Raw genomic sequence first — 15,025 nt, 5'->3', positions numbered from 1 at the left:
TGTGGGGGGGAAGCTTCTGCTTTGGGGGGGGGTATTTTCCAGCCAAGGGGCTTTCCCCTGGGTGGCTTGTGGGGGTGCCTGTTGCTGAGGAAGGAGGGGCTGGGGGGACGGGGACTTGTTAGGGGGAACAGGCAGGAATTTCACTGTTAAATAATGCCCTGGGCTGGCAGTAGGCCTGGGATGCTGGGCACCTCAGGTAACTGCCCATCATGGTGAACTGAAGTGCAGTGGTCCTGGTCAGCTCGCTGTCTGTGATGGCCCTGAGGGGACTGTGGCTCATCAGCTACGAGCAAGGGGCCTGTGGAGCCGTGATGTTCTCCAGGTAACGCTGCCTACCACCTGCCTGAATCTATGTTAATCTGAGTCTCCACTGCTTAAAGTGTGTGCCTGAGGGTGGCTCATGCAGACCTGGCAAAACAAAACAAAAAATAAAAATCGAGCCAGGTCATCGAGTGATTTTGTGTAAATACTGTTTTACTAAAATTGCTACTCTCAGATTATGATAGACCCAATAACTTTAATCATTGTGAATCTCATTGTGTCAGGGAACCTTGACAGGGCTAGTAAATATCTCTCAGTGGGCTTTGCTTCATCAGAAAATCAGGTCATGTTCGTACGTGACCTAGAAGAGGCACATTAACTGTCGCAATGTTGAACATGACTTTGCAGTCAGCATAGACAGGGACAAATAGTGTTTAATGTCCTGTGTACTGATCATGGCCCTAATAGGGATGCCCATGATCAGTGGCTCAATAGTAAATGTGATTTGGCTCAGTTTACACTGATTACAATGTTAGACAGGACTTTGCATTATTTATCATGACTCCGCAGGGTTAAGTTCTAACATATTCTAGTGAAGACAGACCCACTGAAACACACAGCAAAATCCTCCATCCTCTCTAGAGAATAACTGTAACACATATGCACTGCCCTTCAAATCCATCCTCACATAAGGAAGAGAGAAATGCTGAAAGGTCATTTAGGTCCTAGTTCTACAGTCTAATATGTGCAGGCCGGACCCTTGTGCTTTCCCAGAGCCTCACTGTGATTTCACTGGAGCGCCATGCTAGTGCATGTGTCTGCCCATGCAGTGCTTGTTGCAGGGCTGGGTCCATGGATTATAACAAAATGAAATAATTTTTTTAAACGTCAAATGCTACTAGGAACAGAGATAAGGATTTATTTTTTAAAAAAATCTATTTTCATTTGGGAAGAAAGCTGGTACTTTTTTCAGAAGCGTATGGAAACTCAAATAACTGCTCAAATTATATGGGGCTGATTTGAATGGACAAAAGCAATGTAGTGCTAAACTGAGACTCCCACTCCATCCTTAACCTGAAGCTTGGTAATTCAGTACATATGCATAACATTACCCACTATTTGGCACAATAGAGTGAGAAACTGAGATTCAAATTTTTGTTTATGTTGGGTTCTTTGCATTATTTAAAGACTAATATTAATTGCAGAAGAGTATACAAAGCATTAAACAACTTACATGACTGATCAAATGCCATAGTAAAGCTTGGTAAGTATGAGGACGGGGCTAAAAAGTGAATAACTAGATGAAATATAGTGGAAATATAGTGATGTGGTTGGATACAGTTTTGTCAGTAAGATTTTGGTATTATTACACTAGTGAAAATATATTTGATATTTCTGGGCTGTGATTGCTTATTTATTCTTTTGTTATAATTTTATTGCATTTGCTTTATTTTTGAATAGTAACTCTTACCAAAAAAATTACCAATTTGTAATGTAAGAACATCAGTATTTTCATAGCAGCTTGAATGATGATATATGGAACGTTTCGACTGCTTCTGCAAAATAAACAAACAAAACTAATCTCCATATTGGGTTTAAACTGCATGATGCCAATTAAATCCTTTTTCATTAATATTGTACTTCAAGTTGACAGTGTCTTTTTAATTTTAGAAAATAATTTTTAAAATTTCCAATATCTGAGAGAGCAGTAAAATAACCCATACTATTTAAATTCCTTTTTAACAAATGGTGGTGGTGGTGTTTTTTCTGTTCCTCTGATGTTAATGAGAGTCTTTTCATTAAGAGAAAAAACTACAGTATCTGGTGGCACACAGAAAACCATGAAGGTGACTCTACAAAACGTTGTCAAATGATCAACAGAAACAACTGAAAATGTAGAAAAACATTTTAACTTCTTTTGAGTTTTAGTACTCTTCTGTTTGTAACTGGAGAGTAGGTAAAGTATTTTCAGCCAGAAGTGTGATTTTTGCCCAAGTTGATTGTAACCTTCATATAGAGAGAGTTCTTTGGGCACTAAACAGGCATTTTCCAGGAAGAATTTATTTATTTAGGACTCTTACTCCTTTAGAACTGAAAGCACAGAGCAGAAAGGCTTCTGACTAGAAAAGCCAGTTGTGTTTTCGTGGGAAGTCTCCTGCCTGTTTGAGAGTAATCTGTATGATTCTAGAGGATTGTTGTTCTCTAGAGAATGAGAGAAGGGAACCTGGACATATTTGAGACAGGAAAAAAATTGTGGGGCCTGAAGAAGGGGTAAAAGTGGAGGACTGCAATCTTATTCTCAATTCAACACAATCAAGAGAGAATCCAGAACAAGACAAAAAGAAAGTAGTCTCACCTCCAACCTCAGATGAAGACTGCTCTACCCTAGAAATTCCTCCTCTTATATGTATTAGAGTAGTATTTAGAGGTCTCAGCCAAGATTGGGGCTCTATTTTACAAACACATAGTAAGAAACAGTCCCTGCCCTGAAAACCTTACAGTCTAAACAGACAAGCTGGACAAATGGTGAGAGAGTAAACAGAGATAATTGAAGAACCAGGAAATAGAACTCAGGTTTCCTGAATCCTAGTCCAGTGCCCTATTCAGTAGACTATTCTTCTTTCCACAAAAACACTTTAATGTTTCTCAGTGAACTACATGGAAGAGGACAAAGAGCACCTTAGACTTCTAGTGATGTCCAGACAAAGATCCTGTCAGTTTTCTAGGGGAACTAATAAACCTGTTGCGCATAGTTGTGTTGGAATACCCAAGTTCATCATCATCAGTGACCTTAACTTCAACATAGATAATATAGAGAATGTCTTAACATCCAGTCTCCTATCTCGTCTGGGTTTCAGAAAAGTCATCTCCAGACTCATGCACTCAGCTGGATGCACGCTAGATCTGATGTTCAGCATAAGCAAGGACATTGGAGACATCACAAACATTCCACTCTCTTGGTCTGATCACATTCACATCCAGGCAAAGATCAGAGCATTCATACTATCTTATAAAGATAGGTGCACCACCACAGCTGATTCACCAGTGGAAACTTTTAAATTCATGAAATTGTCAGTGTATCCTTGAAGGGAAAACCACAAGGCTAAGAGACCAGCAAGTCAATAAAGCAATATAATCATCTGATGGTCACCACCATCAGTGCTTTGAATCCAAGCCTCTCCTCTGCATGCATAGAATGAGATCACTGTGGTTTGCTGACAAACTTCAAGCAGATGAAGTGTGCTGGCAGAAGACTAGGATATTAGTGATGCAAAACTTTACACCCCAAGCATTTTTTCGTACCATATTTTCAAAAAAACAGCCAAAAACAAGAGTTAATCCCCAAGGCAGAACTTGGTCCCCTCCTATTTAATTATGTTTCACAAGTCCTGAGAAAAATTCAAGCTGTGAAACAGATCCATGCCCCCTACTCTTCATCATGTATATGAGACCACTTGGAGAGATGATTCTCAAACTTTTTCGTGTGGTCCATGTGTAAATCACACAGTTCTGGCTTCTTTTTTTGTTATGCTTTCTTATCCAGGCTCTTCACTACAAAGGCCTAGATGCTTGTAAAAACCAGTTGAAAACAACCAGGAGAAGCCAGCGTAGCTGCCGCCAATGAGGGCTTCTGCCAAGAGAGGAACCAAAAGGGACTGGAGCTGTTTGCCAGCCAATGGGAGAAGAACCCTCAAACTAAAGAACTATGACCAGAGGAACAAGGAGTCAAAGGGAGCAGAACACATGGAAGGCACAGATAAAATGAAGTGCAAAAGGACTGAGAGACTCATCCTATCTTTTTAATTTCTGTAGAGTCATGTAAATAGTTTGTTTTAAAAATTCATATATATATATATATATATATAAATATAACTTTTGCTCCACTATTGCTTAAAAGGGTCTTTTAGGTGGGTCTGAGAGCAACACCAGCAAACATGCTGTGGCCCAAATAGGAATCCATTTCAGGATGATTAGGGGAGGGAGTAAACCAGTGACAACACTCTTCCTCTTTTGTCAACTGTTAAAAAGTCAAATCTTCAGTTGTTCCTGGTAGATATAAATTAGCCTAAGAAGAAAATAGGGATTTCTCCCCCCAACAAATAAATAAATTAATATTGTTTGAGGATAAATTACCAGGTGTAGCATAAAATAGCTGGCTTGATTTTTCTCAAATTCTCTCACTAGAAAATCAGAGACAAATATGTAAAGAACATTTATACAAAATAAAAATTTTATATATTTTAAAATTTCTGATGTAACATTAAGATTATAACTTTTAAACAGTCAAGAGATGTATATATTAAGTAGTTACTGTAGTCTTAAATTACACATACTGTACATACAGTTTAGAATCCAATTTTACCCACACACAAATCCAACTCCTGTTGAAAAAAATGGACTTTTTTATTGTAAGACCTTTGTATATTAAAGTAAAGGTTGCTCACTAACCTTAATATTAGATTAATTTAAGTAATCACCACTCTACAGATTTTATGATGTAAGCTCTTGCCTATTCAGTTTTGGAATTACAGAATTATGGAAGTCCACGGTGGAATAGCAATGCAAAACTACATAGATTCATAGAACTGGAAGTGACCTCGAGAGGTCATCTAGTCCAGTCCCCTGCACTCAAGGCAGAACTAAGTATTGTATGTACAAAGAAAAGGAGAACTTGTGGCACCTTAGAGACTAACCAATTTATTTGAGCATAAGCTTTCGTGAGCTACAGCTCACTTCATAGTATGCATCCGATGAAGTGAGCTGTAACTCACGAAAGCTGATGCTCAAATAAATTGGTTAGTCTCTAACGTGCCACAAGTCCTCCTTTTCTTTTTGCGAATACAGACTAACACGACTGTTACTCTGAAACCTATTATATGTATGTAACTAACATTGATATTATGTATTTATGTTCTTCTATAGTCTTATAAATATTATTATAACAACACTAAAGGTAGCAGAAATGTTGTATTGCACAAATACAAAACTTATTTTTCATTTTTCCTGGAAACCAGTCCTCAGTGAATGAGACCTAGCTTCCTGGAAAGTTTCAACTTTTAAAGTTCCGTTGCACAGGTGTTGTTTATGCTTGTTTTATTTTAAATAGTCTGCATCTTTTTATAACAGAAAAAGATACATATCTTTATTCAAAAATGGGTGAGTACTTTTGCTCAAACTTTCCAATAAAAATCCACTTGTTGCTAAAAATCTTATTTATTATTAGCAGTGATTTAGGCTCTGATTTGCAAGTTGCTCCAGGTGGGCAGACTCATTCACCCACATGCTTCATTAGGGTGCCATAGGGGTCCATGAGCACAACATAATTTGCAGGATGAGGGCCTTCAAATGTTCTGTCCGTGCTTTTATATTTGACTGAACCTCAACCCTGACTATATCCATCTTCCATAGTTCTTTGTAATACTCCCTCTCAGAGCAGCAGCGGAATTTCTGCATTTGGATAATTAGAAAAGACAAAGTATAGCTCAGACAATATCAGGAAATGTGTGTGTTTTGTATTATGGGCGGGGTAAGATGAGTAATGCAAATGAATTTCTGCTTGTGTATTACAGGCATTACCCCACTGTTGAAAAACGAGCAAAAGCCTTCAATGGAGCAAGCTATGTGACTGTACCAGAGGACAGTGTTTTTCTTAAAGCATTGCTTTTTGAACTTAAGCTGACAGATCCAGACAAGAACTTTGTGGAATATCGAGATAGCTGTTCTCGAATCAACAAGACTTCTGTGTATGCGCTTCCAACAGGAGGAGGGGACCTCTGGCCTGTCCTTGCCTTTCAGAAGAGTGGTTTGATATATGTTTGTCTTCCCCTAGTTGAGCAATTCTTGAAGCCACGCCCACCCCTCATTAGCATTAGTGGAATCTCACAAGCCTTCGCTCTCTTGTCAGGATTGCTGGTCTTCATTAACTCCAGTCAGAAGAATGAAGCTGAGATGAGTGCAAAAGTGGGCCAACTTCCAAGTTTGCTCATGCAGGCCTGTCCATATGGCACCCCATTAGATACAGACTTGAATGGCTTATTAGATAACATTCATGTTTCTACAAACCACACGCAGAAACAACCAATTTGGAGAATTAGCACATACAAAGGCAAACCTCAGGTTAATGTTTGTATCACTGAAAAAGTCAAGTCTATGCAATATGACAAAACGGATGTTGCAGATATGTGGCAGGTTTATGGAACTGTGACTTGTAAGGTGAGGATATTTCTAGTACAAATCTGACTAACCTGTTTAGCATATGAGCGGACTAGGAAAAGTAAAATTTCAGTTCATTTTACCTTGGCATATGGGGCAATCGAACGAAATAGCTTTTATGCCTAAATGTGTACCAGAGGATATTTATTAGATTAGTGAGCTAAATCAGAATAAAAAATGTTGCTTTACTGTTATTTTCTTGCATTCTTCACACATTTTTTTCACTAGCTATTTATGGGAAATAAAACCAACACTCCTCTCTATCATCATCCATACCAAAGTATTTTACAATGTTCTTATTATTTTAAATGAAATAGTAAGTGTTTGCATTTAAGGACAGGGAATGAAAAATGACAATTACAGTGCTAAGTTTACCCCAGCCATCTAATAAATGTCTTGTTTAGTAATGATCACCAAAACCAAAATTCTTAAATGAGAATGTTAAAAGTGTCTTTGCATTAGCGCTTTAAAAATTGCTTGGTGGGTTTCAAGTAAATGAAAGTTTTTAATTTTATATCTTGCTTTCTTCTATTAAAACAAAATCATGCATCCACACATGCTATTTCTAATTCCTAATGTTGATAAATTTAAGAACATAGATTCTTATGAAAGAAAACAGGGTTATAATTGTTTTAAATAGCCTCTGTGTGTGTTTCAGGTGTTCATTTTCATTAGTAAAAATGAGGAAGCAAATTGGTTAAGTAGATCAATAATATTTTTATGAAACATGCTAATATTTGTATCTTTAATAGTGAATCCAGTAGCTGTATCAAATGATTTAAGGTTTCTCTTCTTTATCATAAATTGTGCTGGAGAAGTGTGTGACATTATTATAACTAACCATTTTCTTTAGCTGCTATTGTTTGATAAGGAGAAAAGAAATTCTGATAATGTGCATCATGGTAATTTAATTATTAGCAATAAGTGGCAGCATGCTCATCATAGGGAAGTTGACCAAAGTCTACTGTTCTTGAAGACTCTGGGTTATTTCCCACCAGTTGTGCTGGTGGGGATTATCTTGGTGAGAGATTCTTGTGCTCAGTGGAGTAGGTTTCTGGGTCACTTTGCAGAGTAGATAGCCAGCCATAAAGAGAAAGTATTGGTATAATTACGCACTGCTGAGCTGGTGCACCAAGTGACTAGACAGTGGATAGCACTGCAGGTCATCACTGTGAGAAAGCTGACATGGTATCTCAGTGGACATTAATAGCATGTTTGAATCTATTAAACAGATACATGAATAACTGAATTAATGGGACAGACCATTGTTGAATATGTCTATCAAATTCTTAATAATGTTACTGCATGTGCTTGGTTCAGTTGCATCTTTTACCAAGGAGTGCTTATTAATTAAAAGACTGTTCTATAAAAGATTCTGTGTTAATGCTCCTTAGGATATCAGAAGGTTAAAAACTGGGGAAAATACATGGGTTTGAAAGTATATCTGTCATTCACGTGCGAGCCCATTTAAAATTCTTTAGTGGGATCGTTTAGTTTTTGTTTTATTTTCAAATGTCTAGTTCTGATTTTAGAAATACTATTGAGTAATTTCCTGACATTTTGTGTTCAAGTGTGATTTAGAAGGAGCTACATCAAATGTGACTGTCAGCTTGAACCTCCCTGCCAATGGCTCTCCACTCCAGGATATCCTGGTGCATCCCTGTGTGACTTCTCTTGACTCTGCAGTTCTTACTTCCTGTAGCGTTGATGTCATGGATGATTCTGCATTTAGCGGGCCATATAAACTTCCTTTCACTCCTCCTTCTGACTTATTCAATTTGTGCTACTATACTTCCCAGGTAACTACATTTCCTGATGGATATAACTTACCAGTCTTTCAAGTGGGTGGGAAGGGGGGAGAAAATCTTTTTTTTGAGAGAGAGAGAGAGAGAGAGAGAGAGAGAGTTTAAATGAGCTTCCTCAGAGATTAGCAAGCTTTATTCTGACACAGCAGAGCAAAGATAAGGTGCCAGGAACTGTTCCTAGCACACCACAAATCTATGTAGCATAAGTGACCTGAAGAGCCTGGCTTGCAGGGTCATTAAAAATATATAGTTTTCAACATAAATTAATCAACTATTAAATTACTTATTATTAAAGAGTATAACTAACTTCTTGAAGGTATTGCTGAATTATTCCTAAAATTAGTCTACTCTTTTCAGGTGCCTGTACCACCAATTTTGGGATTTTACCAGCTGAAGGAAGAAGAATTGCAATTAAAATTAACAGTTAATTTAAAACTTCATGAAAGTGTAAAAAATGCTTTTGAGTACTGTGAAGCTCGTATACCTTTCTTTAACAGGTAAGAGTAAAGAAATCCTAAATAATTTTCTTCACCTCCCTAGTAGGCTTCTTAGAATGGGCTCTCATGGATCAACATATCAGGTTTTGTTCCCCCTCAAGCATATGTCCAAGGCTGCTGTCATTGAAAGTCAAGAAATCACCTAAAAAGTATTCAAACTCAAATGAGATACTCAGGATATTCAACTGGATCCTGATTCTGGTATTCTTTTTTTTTTTATCAGCGATGCCAACAGTCAGGACAGATGCTTTCTCCAACCAGATTTATGCTACTACTCTGAAAGGATAACTTGGATCACTTTCACTGAATATCCTATTTCCCTCTACCATTCTTTGTGTCAAATTTAGCCACCACCGACCTGGTGGTGTAAGTCTTGAGGTTGCTTCCAAACCAGGATCTCCCAAATGTAAAAACTTCTAATCATTGTCAAAAATCAGCTTATCCAAATATAGGTTTCAGAGTAGCAGCCGTGTTAGTCTGTATTTGCAAAAAGAAAAGGACTAGTTGTGGCACCTTAGAAACTAACCAATTTATTTGAGCATAAGCTTTTGTGAGCTACAGCTCACTTCTTCGGATGCATAAAGTGGAAAATGCAGTGAGGATGTTTTATACACACAGACCATGAAAAAAATGGGTGTTTATCACAAGTACTCCTTTTCTTCTTATCCAAATATAGTTATTTAAAATTAAAATACAGTTTTATTAAGCCTGACGATTGGTATGAGTGTATTGTCATATAATTATCATTAAATTATAACTGAAATTCTACAAAGCTGCTGACATTGATCATAGCAGTGGTAAAATGCTGTCAAGGAAATAAATGAAATAAAATCACCAAAAGCTCTACTGCAGTTAATACGTTAAAACAGTAATGATCCCCCTTGGCTGTAATTTCTTTCCACAAGATAGCAGTATGTTCCGTTCAGTGTGATTTCTCTGTGCACACATAAATAGTGACATTCGTTTTAATACATTTCTTGCTTTATTCAATAAAATACCTGTCAATAAATAGTTGTCTGGTGTTCGTTCCAATGACATTTTACTCCCTTTTCTACAATAGGGGTCCAGTCGCTCATTTGGAGTACAAAGTTAGTTATGGCCAGCTAGATGTATCTCGAGAGAAAAGCTTATTGGTTTGGGTCATAGGTAAGCTGAATAAAATACATCGTTCTTTTTTCCAGAGTCATTTTTTGTGTACATTTGTTTATCTAATTTTTTTACTGAGGCAGTTTTTGTTTCTAGGACAAAAGTTTCCCAAATCATTAGAAATTTCTCTTACTGGAACTGTGACTTTTCGTTCTATGAGCAAAGAGCAACCAGTTGATCCAATTTGCACTGGGAGTACTGCATATGTAAAAGTAAGTTGTAGTCTTTATGAGAGTTAGTAATCACTTTTTATTAATTAAAATTGGCTATGAAACTACATTGATTTGTATCACACACAATCAGTATCTTTGTTCTCTATTTTCTCTAGGATGCTCCTTCCTATCAATTTTATGTCTTTGCACACCAAGAGTGGCATAATTTAGATTACCAGCATTTCTGAAGTAAGAATAAAAATATGCATCTGATCATGTTTTCTCCATATTTTTGTAGCTTTATTTTAGGATCCCAGACTACACACTTACTGGATGTTATGCGGATCAGCATTCTGTTCAGGTCTTTTCAACAGGAAAACCAAAAATAAGTACATGTGAGTTGTTCAAAATTATTGAATATTTAGTTGAAACGGTAAAGTGGAGTTGTGAAGTACAAATAATTGGCTGAGTTTTAAAATTAGATTATTTTTGTTGATTTTATTAAATATTATTTTCAAAGTTAGTGAATTTCAGTGTAAAAATCACTAAAGCAAAAAACATGTATCTCTTTTAAAAAAAAAAAAGTTTGAAAGTACCTTTTTAATCAAATGATGTGACTGAGTCTGACAAGAATGTAAAGATCTAGTGACACGGTAACTAGAAATATCACACCCACTCTTACAATAAATAGTGCAGTCTTTCTGACAAGATAAACCATTATGAACTACACTTGGAAACTGAATTATGTACTCCAGGTAGAATAGCTACTGTATTCTAGCTTCAGCTTAAATTATGTCTTTTTTAAGATTCTCTTATAACATGTACCTAATAAAAAAGGGTTATAGAAGAGGAACAATATTCACGTGGCATAAGTGGGTAATCTCTATATTTTAAATATTTATATGGCCCCCATTATCAAAGTATCCAAGTGCCTACAGTCTTTAATATTCTTTAATATATTTATCCTCACTGCAAATCTGTGATGTAAGAAAGTGCTGTCATCCCCAATTAACAGTGGGCCATTCTTTTTCCGATGTGCTTGAACACTTAAGGTCCTTGGGTCTTCACCAAAAAAGTACCACTGTTGGGCAAATATTAGACACTCATTAAATGTGAGTAGGCAGTGGTGGCTAATAGTCACTGTTTTATTTGCTGCTTCTTTATTTTGTAACTTGTTCCAAGTACCTCAGCAGAAGCCCAGAAATTCCTCATGAGAACTCAAGCGGTGCCAAACCATTCATCACAGTAGTTAGTTGTCATGCCATATATATTTATATTGAATACACAGTTTATATTCACTAAACAAAATCCAAACCATACGCCTGCTTTTGAGTTAGCCTCTGTTTGAATTATAAGCTTGTGACCAATGTATTAGTAGAGGTAATTGAAGCTGAGACTTTAAATATCTCCTCTTCAGAAACAATTCCCAAATAATAATTTGGGTATTACAATTTAAAGAGTGGGTATTACACTTTTTGGGTATTACACTTTTTCTGTCAATTAGTAAGAATGGATCAATATTTTCTTAAATTGAATAAAGTCATATCTTAATGCAAGACACCATTTAATGTTTATTTTGTCTATCTTTTTTAGCCCGGGAATTGATTTCCTCAGATTATTACATCTGGAATTCCAAAGCCCCAGCACCTGTAGTGTACAGAACATTATTTTTCTAATTTCCCTGTGAAGAATTTTTGCATTTGAACAAAAAAGACCGCTATCAAAAGTGATGTTAATATATTGTAAAGAAAAAAAAAAGGTAGTATTTTTAATGAATATATTCGTATTTAAGTTCCTGTTTTGGGGGAAAACATCAATTTATTTCAATTAAAATTATAATTTATCTTGTTTGCTGTAACGTTTTTAGTCTTAGATACTATTTGAAAGAATACACTTTAAAGTCTGATTCCACCCCTCCATCTCTACCCCACACACATCTTCCTGCTATTTTTAACTTTTACAAAATAAAGATCCAATGCTGCAAGCTGGTATGGACAAGCCCTGTTCGTATGCAGAACGCCACCAACTTCAGTGTGGTTCTGTGCAGGCACCAGCGGTCCATCAACACACACAAACTTACAGGCCCACATAAAGTGCCTGATCTTACTCCTATAATGAAGTCAAGGAGTCAGACTGGACCCTAAATTAATAGGGCAGTCCAATAGCAAAGAATCATTTTAATCTTTGTCTTCATACAGTTGCTCTTCCCCATTTGTTTGACAAGATGATTTTTGTATGTGGTTCTGTATGAAGTACATATGAACACTTTAGCTCATTTATATTTTAGTAATGGCAAATGAATTGTATCGTGCTTTTAAAGTTGTGAACAATAACCACCTAATGACATTGATAGCAATGATCTGGAAATCTACCTTTAGATAGCATTGTTATAGGAGACAGTAGCAAAGATGATACAGAGATGCAAATACAGTTTAAAAAACAAATCATCAAATATTTACAAAAAATAGCGAACAAAATTATCCAAGTTTGTTAATGTGCTGAAAAGTATCGCTAACTCACTTTTGTTCGAAACCTGGGCTTCAAGCAAAGGGAATATGAGTTAAAACTCTAATTTTCAGAAGAAAATTAGTATCTGCAGGAACACAGGAAACGGACTTTAAGAGAGAGATCAGGAAATGAGCAAATTGTGAAAGGCTGGCGGAAAAAACTGTGGGAACCTGGAGAATGACACAAAAGAAGAGAAGAATGCCGCCTCTAATAACTGAGCACCGTGGTTGCTGCTACAGTACCTCTTGTTTAACTGTACGCTGTGTGATAATAAGATTAGTGATTTATATAAGGAGGAAAGTTTTAAGCTATAATTTAAATATGCTTAGATTGAGATAGTAATCTAATTGGTTGAACGTTCTAAAGAGTAGATTGGTTCATGTGAACCATGCAGCTCTGCTGAAACTGCTATGCAAACTTCTAAAGGACAGCTACAGTATGGTGGAATTAAAATGACGCATTTTACAAAGATGCTGCATTCATTTTTACTACTGGACAAATAGTGCATTCATAAATTCCCTAGAGTTTTGGCCCCTACCCCTGCCCCCCCAAGACCCTGTAGTACATACAGACCAACACTGTGCTTAGATTAAGTTAGAGAATTTTTTTTTAAAAAGGGAGGCGGGGGGCAGATCATGCCCTATGTACAAGAAAGCTACAGAAGGGCCATGAATCTGAATTTCAACTTGTGGGGATTGCTTTGCACCATCCCAGTAGAGGGAAAGGAGATTTGTTCACCCTTCATAGCAGGCACCACCTTTGTAATTCACAGGTGTCCAAGAATCTCCAGGACAATCCTGTGTATCTTGGAGCATCAACAGGGCTGAGGAATTCATTGTGTGACAGCAGAAGCTCCCTTGTCCATAATAGCAGGGCTGCTTCACAAGCTGTGCTCCTTTTGGTTCGCCTCCTGTCCATGCTTCCAAATCTCCCTAAGCGAGGAGGACTTCAGTATGCAAGAAGGGAAAGTGATTGGCAGGATTAATTTACGTGGGGATGTCAGTGAAGGTTTGGAGGGGGATGATAGTGCAGGTGATGTCTCTCCTCAGGCCATTACCAGCCTCTCTCACCTCACCTGAAACCATGGACATCACACAGCAGAGAAATCCTTTGTAGTCAGAAGATGAGGGAAATAATGCTACTAATTCTCAGTCCCCTTCTGACAAAATGTGGCTCATTGGCCTTCAATGGGATGTTTTGAGAGCATAATTTGACCCACACGTTGGAAAGCAGCTATGAACTAGTCAACCTCCAAGACAAACTTAAGTAGACCAAGCATGTTTGAGCTAAATTGTTTAATAGCCACAAGATCCCTCTTTGGTGTGGTGATTGCGAGATAGCTGCAGCCTGAACAATGGGAAACAGTGTTGTTGTTTTACTGCTAATTATAACCACCACAATCCCCCATGATACCTAATGGAAATGCTATCTGAAAATGTCATGTCCACAGCTGAGATTACTATACAGGAGAGGTTAGAGAAAAAATTCTCTTAATTTGTTTACTTTGTGTATTTGATGGTATGTTGTGTGGAGCCGGATTTGCTGTTTCCTTATCAGTTTTCCCTATTTGTGTGGGTCTTGCGAGAGAAACTTTTTTTTATATCAAGAAAATGTGATTGTGAACCCACAAAAAATTCAAGGGTAGGTGTTCCTGCAACTACTTCTGACTTGTTCTGATGTTAACTAGACATCAAGTTGATGTCCCTTTTAGTTGCTTAGTAATGTACCAAGCCTCTTTTTCAAGATAAGGTCATCCATTTAATACTTACTTCAAATAATTACTCAATATTTTCTGTACCAAAGGGCAGTTTTAAGAATCTTTTTTTATACATAGTGCTCTTTCTCAGAGGAAGGGCCCTGACTCTTGTAATTCCATATTTGCACCTCTCTCACAGATACAGCTGCTAAAGCTAGACATTTTTAAATCAGCATGTCCAGATAATTTACATCCAAGAGTTTAAAAGAGCTGGCCAATGAGCTTTCTGCACCATTAATGTTTATTTTCAATAAGTCTTAGAACACAGGGTAAGCTCAAAAGGAGAGGAAGAAAGCTAATGTTATGCCAATATTTTAAAAAAGCAAATGAGACAACATGGGTAAGTATAGGCCTATCAGCCTGACATCAATCTAGGGCAAAATAATGGAATTAACTTAATCTGTTTTGATTACATAAGCTTGTTTAATAAAGGTAATAGTGTTTCTGTAACATACTTTGTACTGCACTTCATTTTGATTAAGAAATTAGAACAACGGAAAGTCAATATGGCACACATTAAATGAACTAAAATCTGGCTGATAGGTCTTAGTGTAATTGTAAATGGGAACTTATCGATTGGGTGTGTTCCTAGTGATGTCCTGTCTTGATCAGTTCTTGGGCCCATGTTTAACTTTTTTATCAATGACCCAGAAGAAAACATAAAGCATCACCGGTACAATTTGCAGA

At 37.0% G+C, this 15,025-nt stretch overlaps 1 protein-coding gene across 4 annotated transcripts; it reads left to right on the top strand.

Annotated features, from left to right (window-relative positions):
- The first annotated feature begins 107 nt into the window (after positions 1-107).
- Positions 108-14,788, top strand: AP5M1 (adaptor related protein complex 5 subunit mu 1). Of its 4 annotated transcripts, none has more exons than XM_073350014.1 (9): positions 108-322; positions 3,806-4,080; positions 5,832-6,474; positions 8,046-8,273; positions 8,637-8,776; positions 9,837-9,922; positions 10,019-10,134; positions 10,373-10,469; positions 11,668-14,788. In XM_073350014.1, coding segments are annotated over exons 2-9 (1,395 nt in total). In that variant the 5' UTR covers positions 108-322; positions 3,806-4,078; the 3' UTR covers positions 11,751-14,788. The 4 variants fall into 4 exon arrangements, with proteins under 4 accessions (XP_073206115.1, XP_073206114.1, XP_073206113.1 ...); XM_073350013.1 differs by lacking the exon at positions 3,806-4,080 and adding an exon at positions 11,127-11,186 and having other exon boundaries at positions 11,668-11,769; XM_073350012.1 differs by lacking the exon at positions 3,806-4,080.
- The last annotated feature ends 237 nt before the right edge of the window (positions 14,789-15,025 follow it).

The sequence above is a fragment of the Lepidochelys kempii genome, chromosome 6 (genome assembly GCF_965140265.1).
Source record: "Lepidochelys kempii isolate rLepKem1 chromosome 6, rLepKem1.hap2, whole genome shotgun sequence".
Classification (NCBI taxonomy): Eukaryota; Metazoa; Chordata; order Testudines; family Cheloniidae; genus Lepidochelys; species Lepidochelys kempii.
This window is presented reverse-complemented; position numbering and strand designations above follow the sequence as displayed.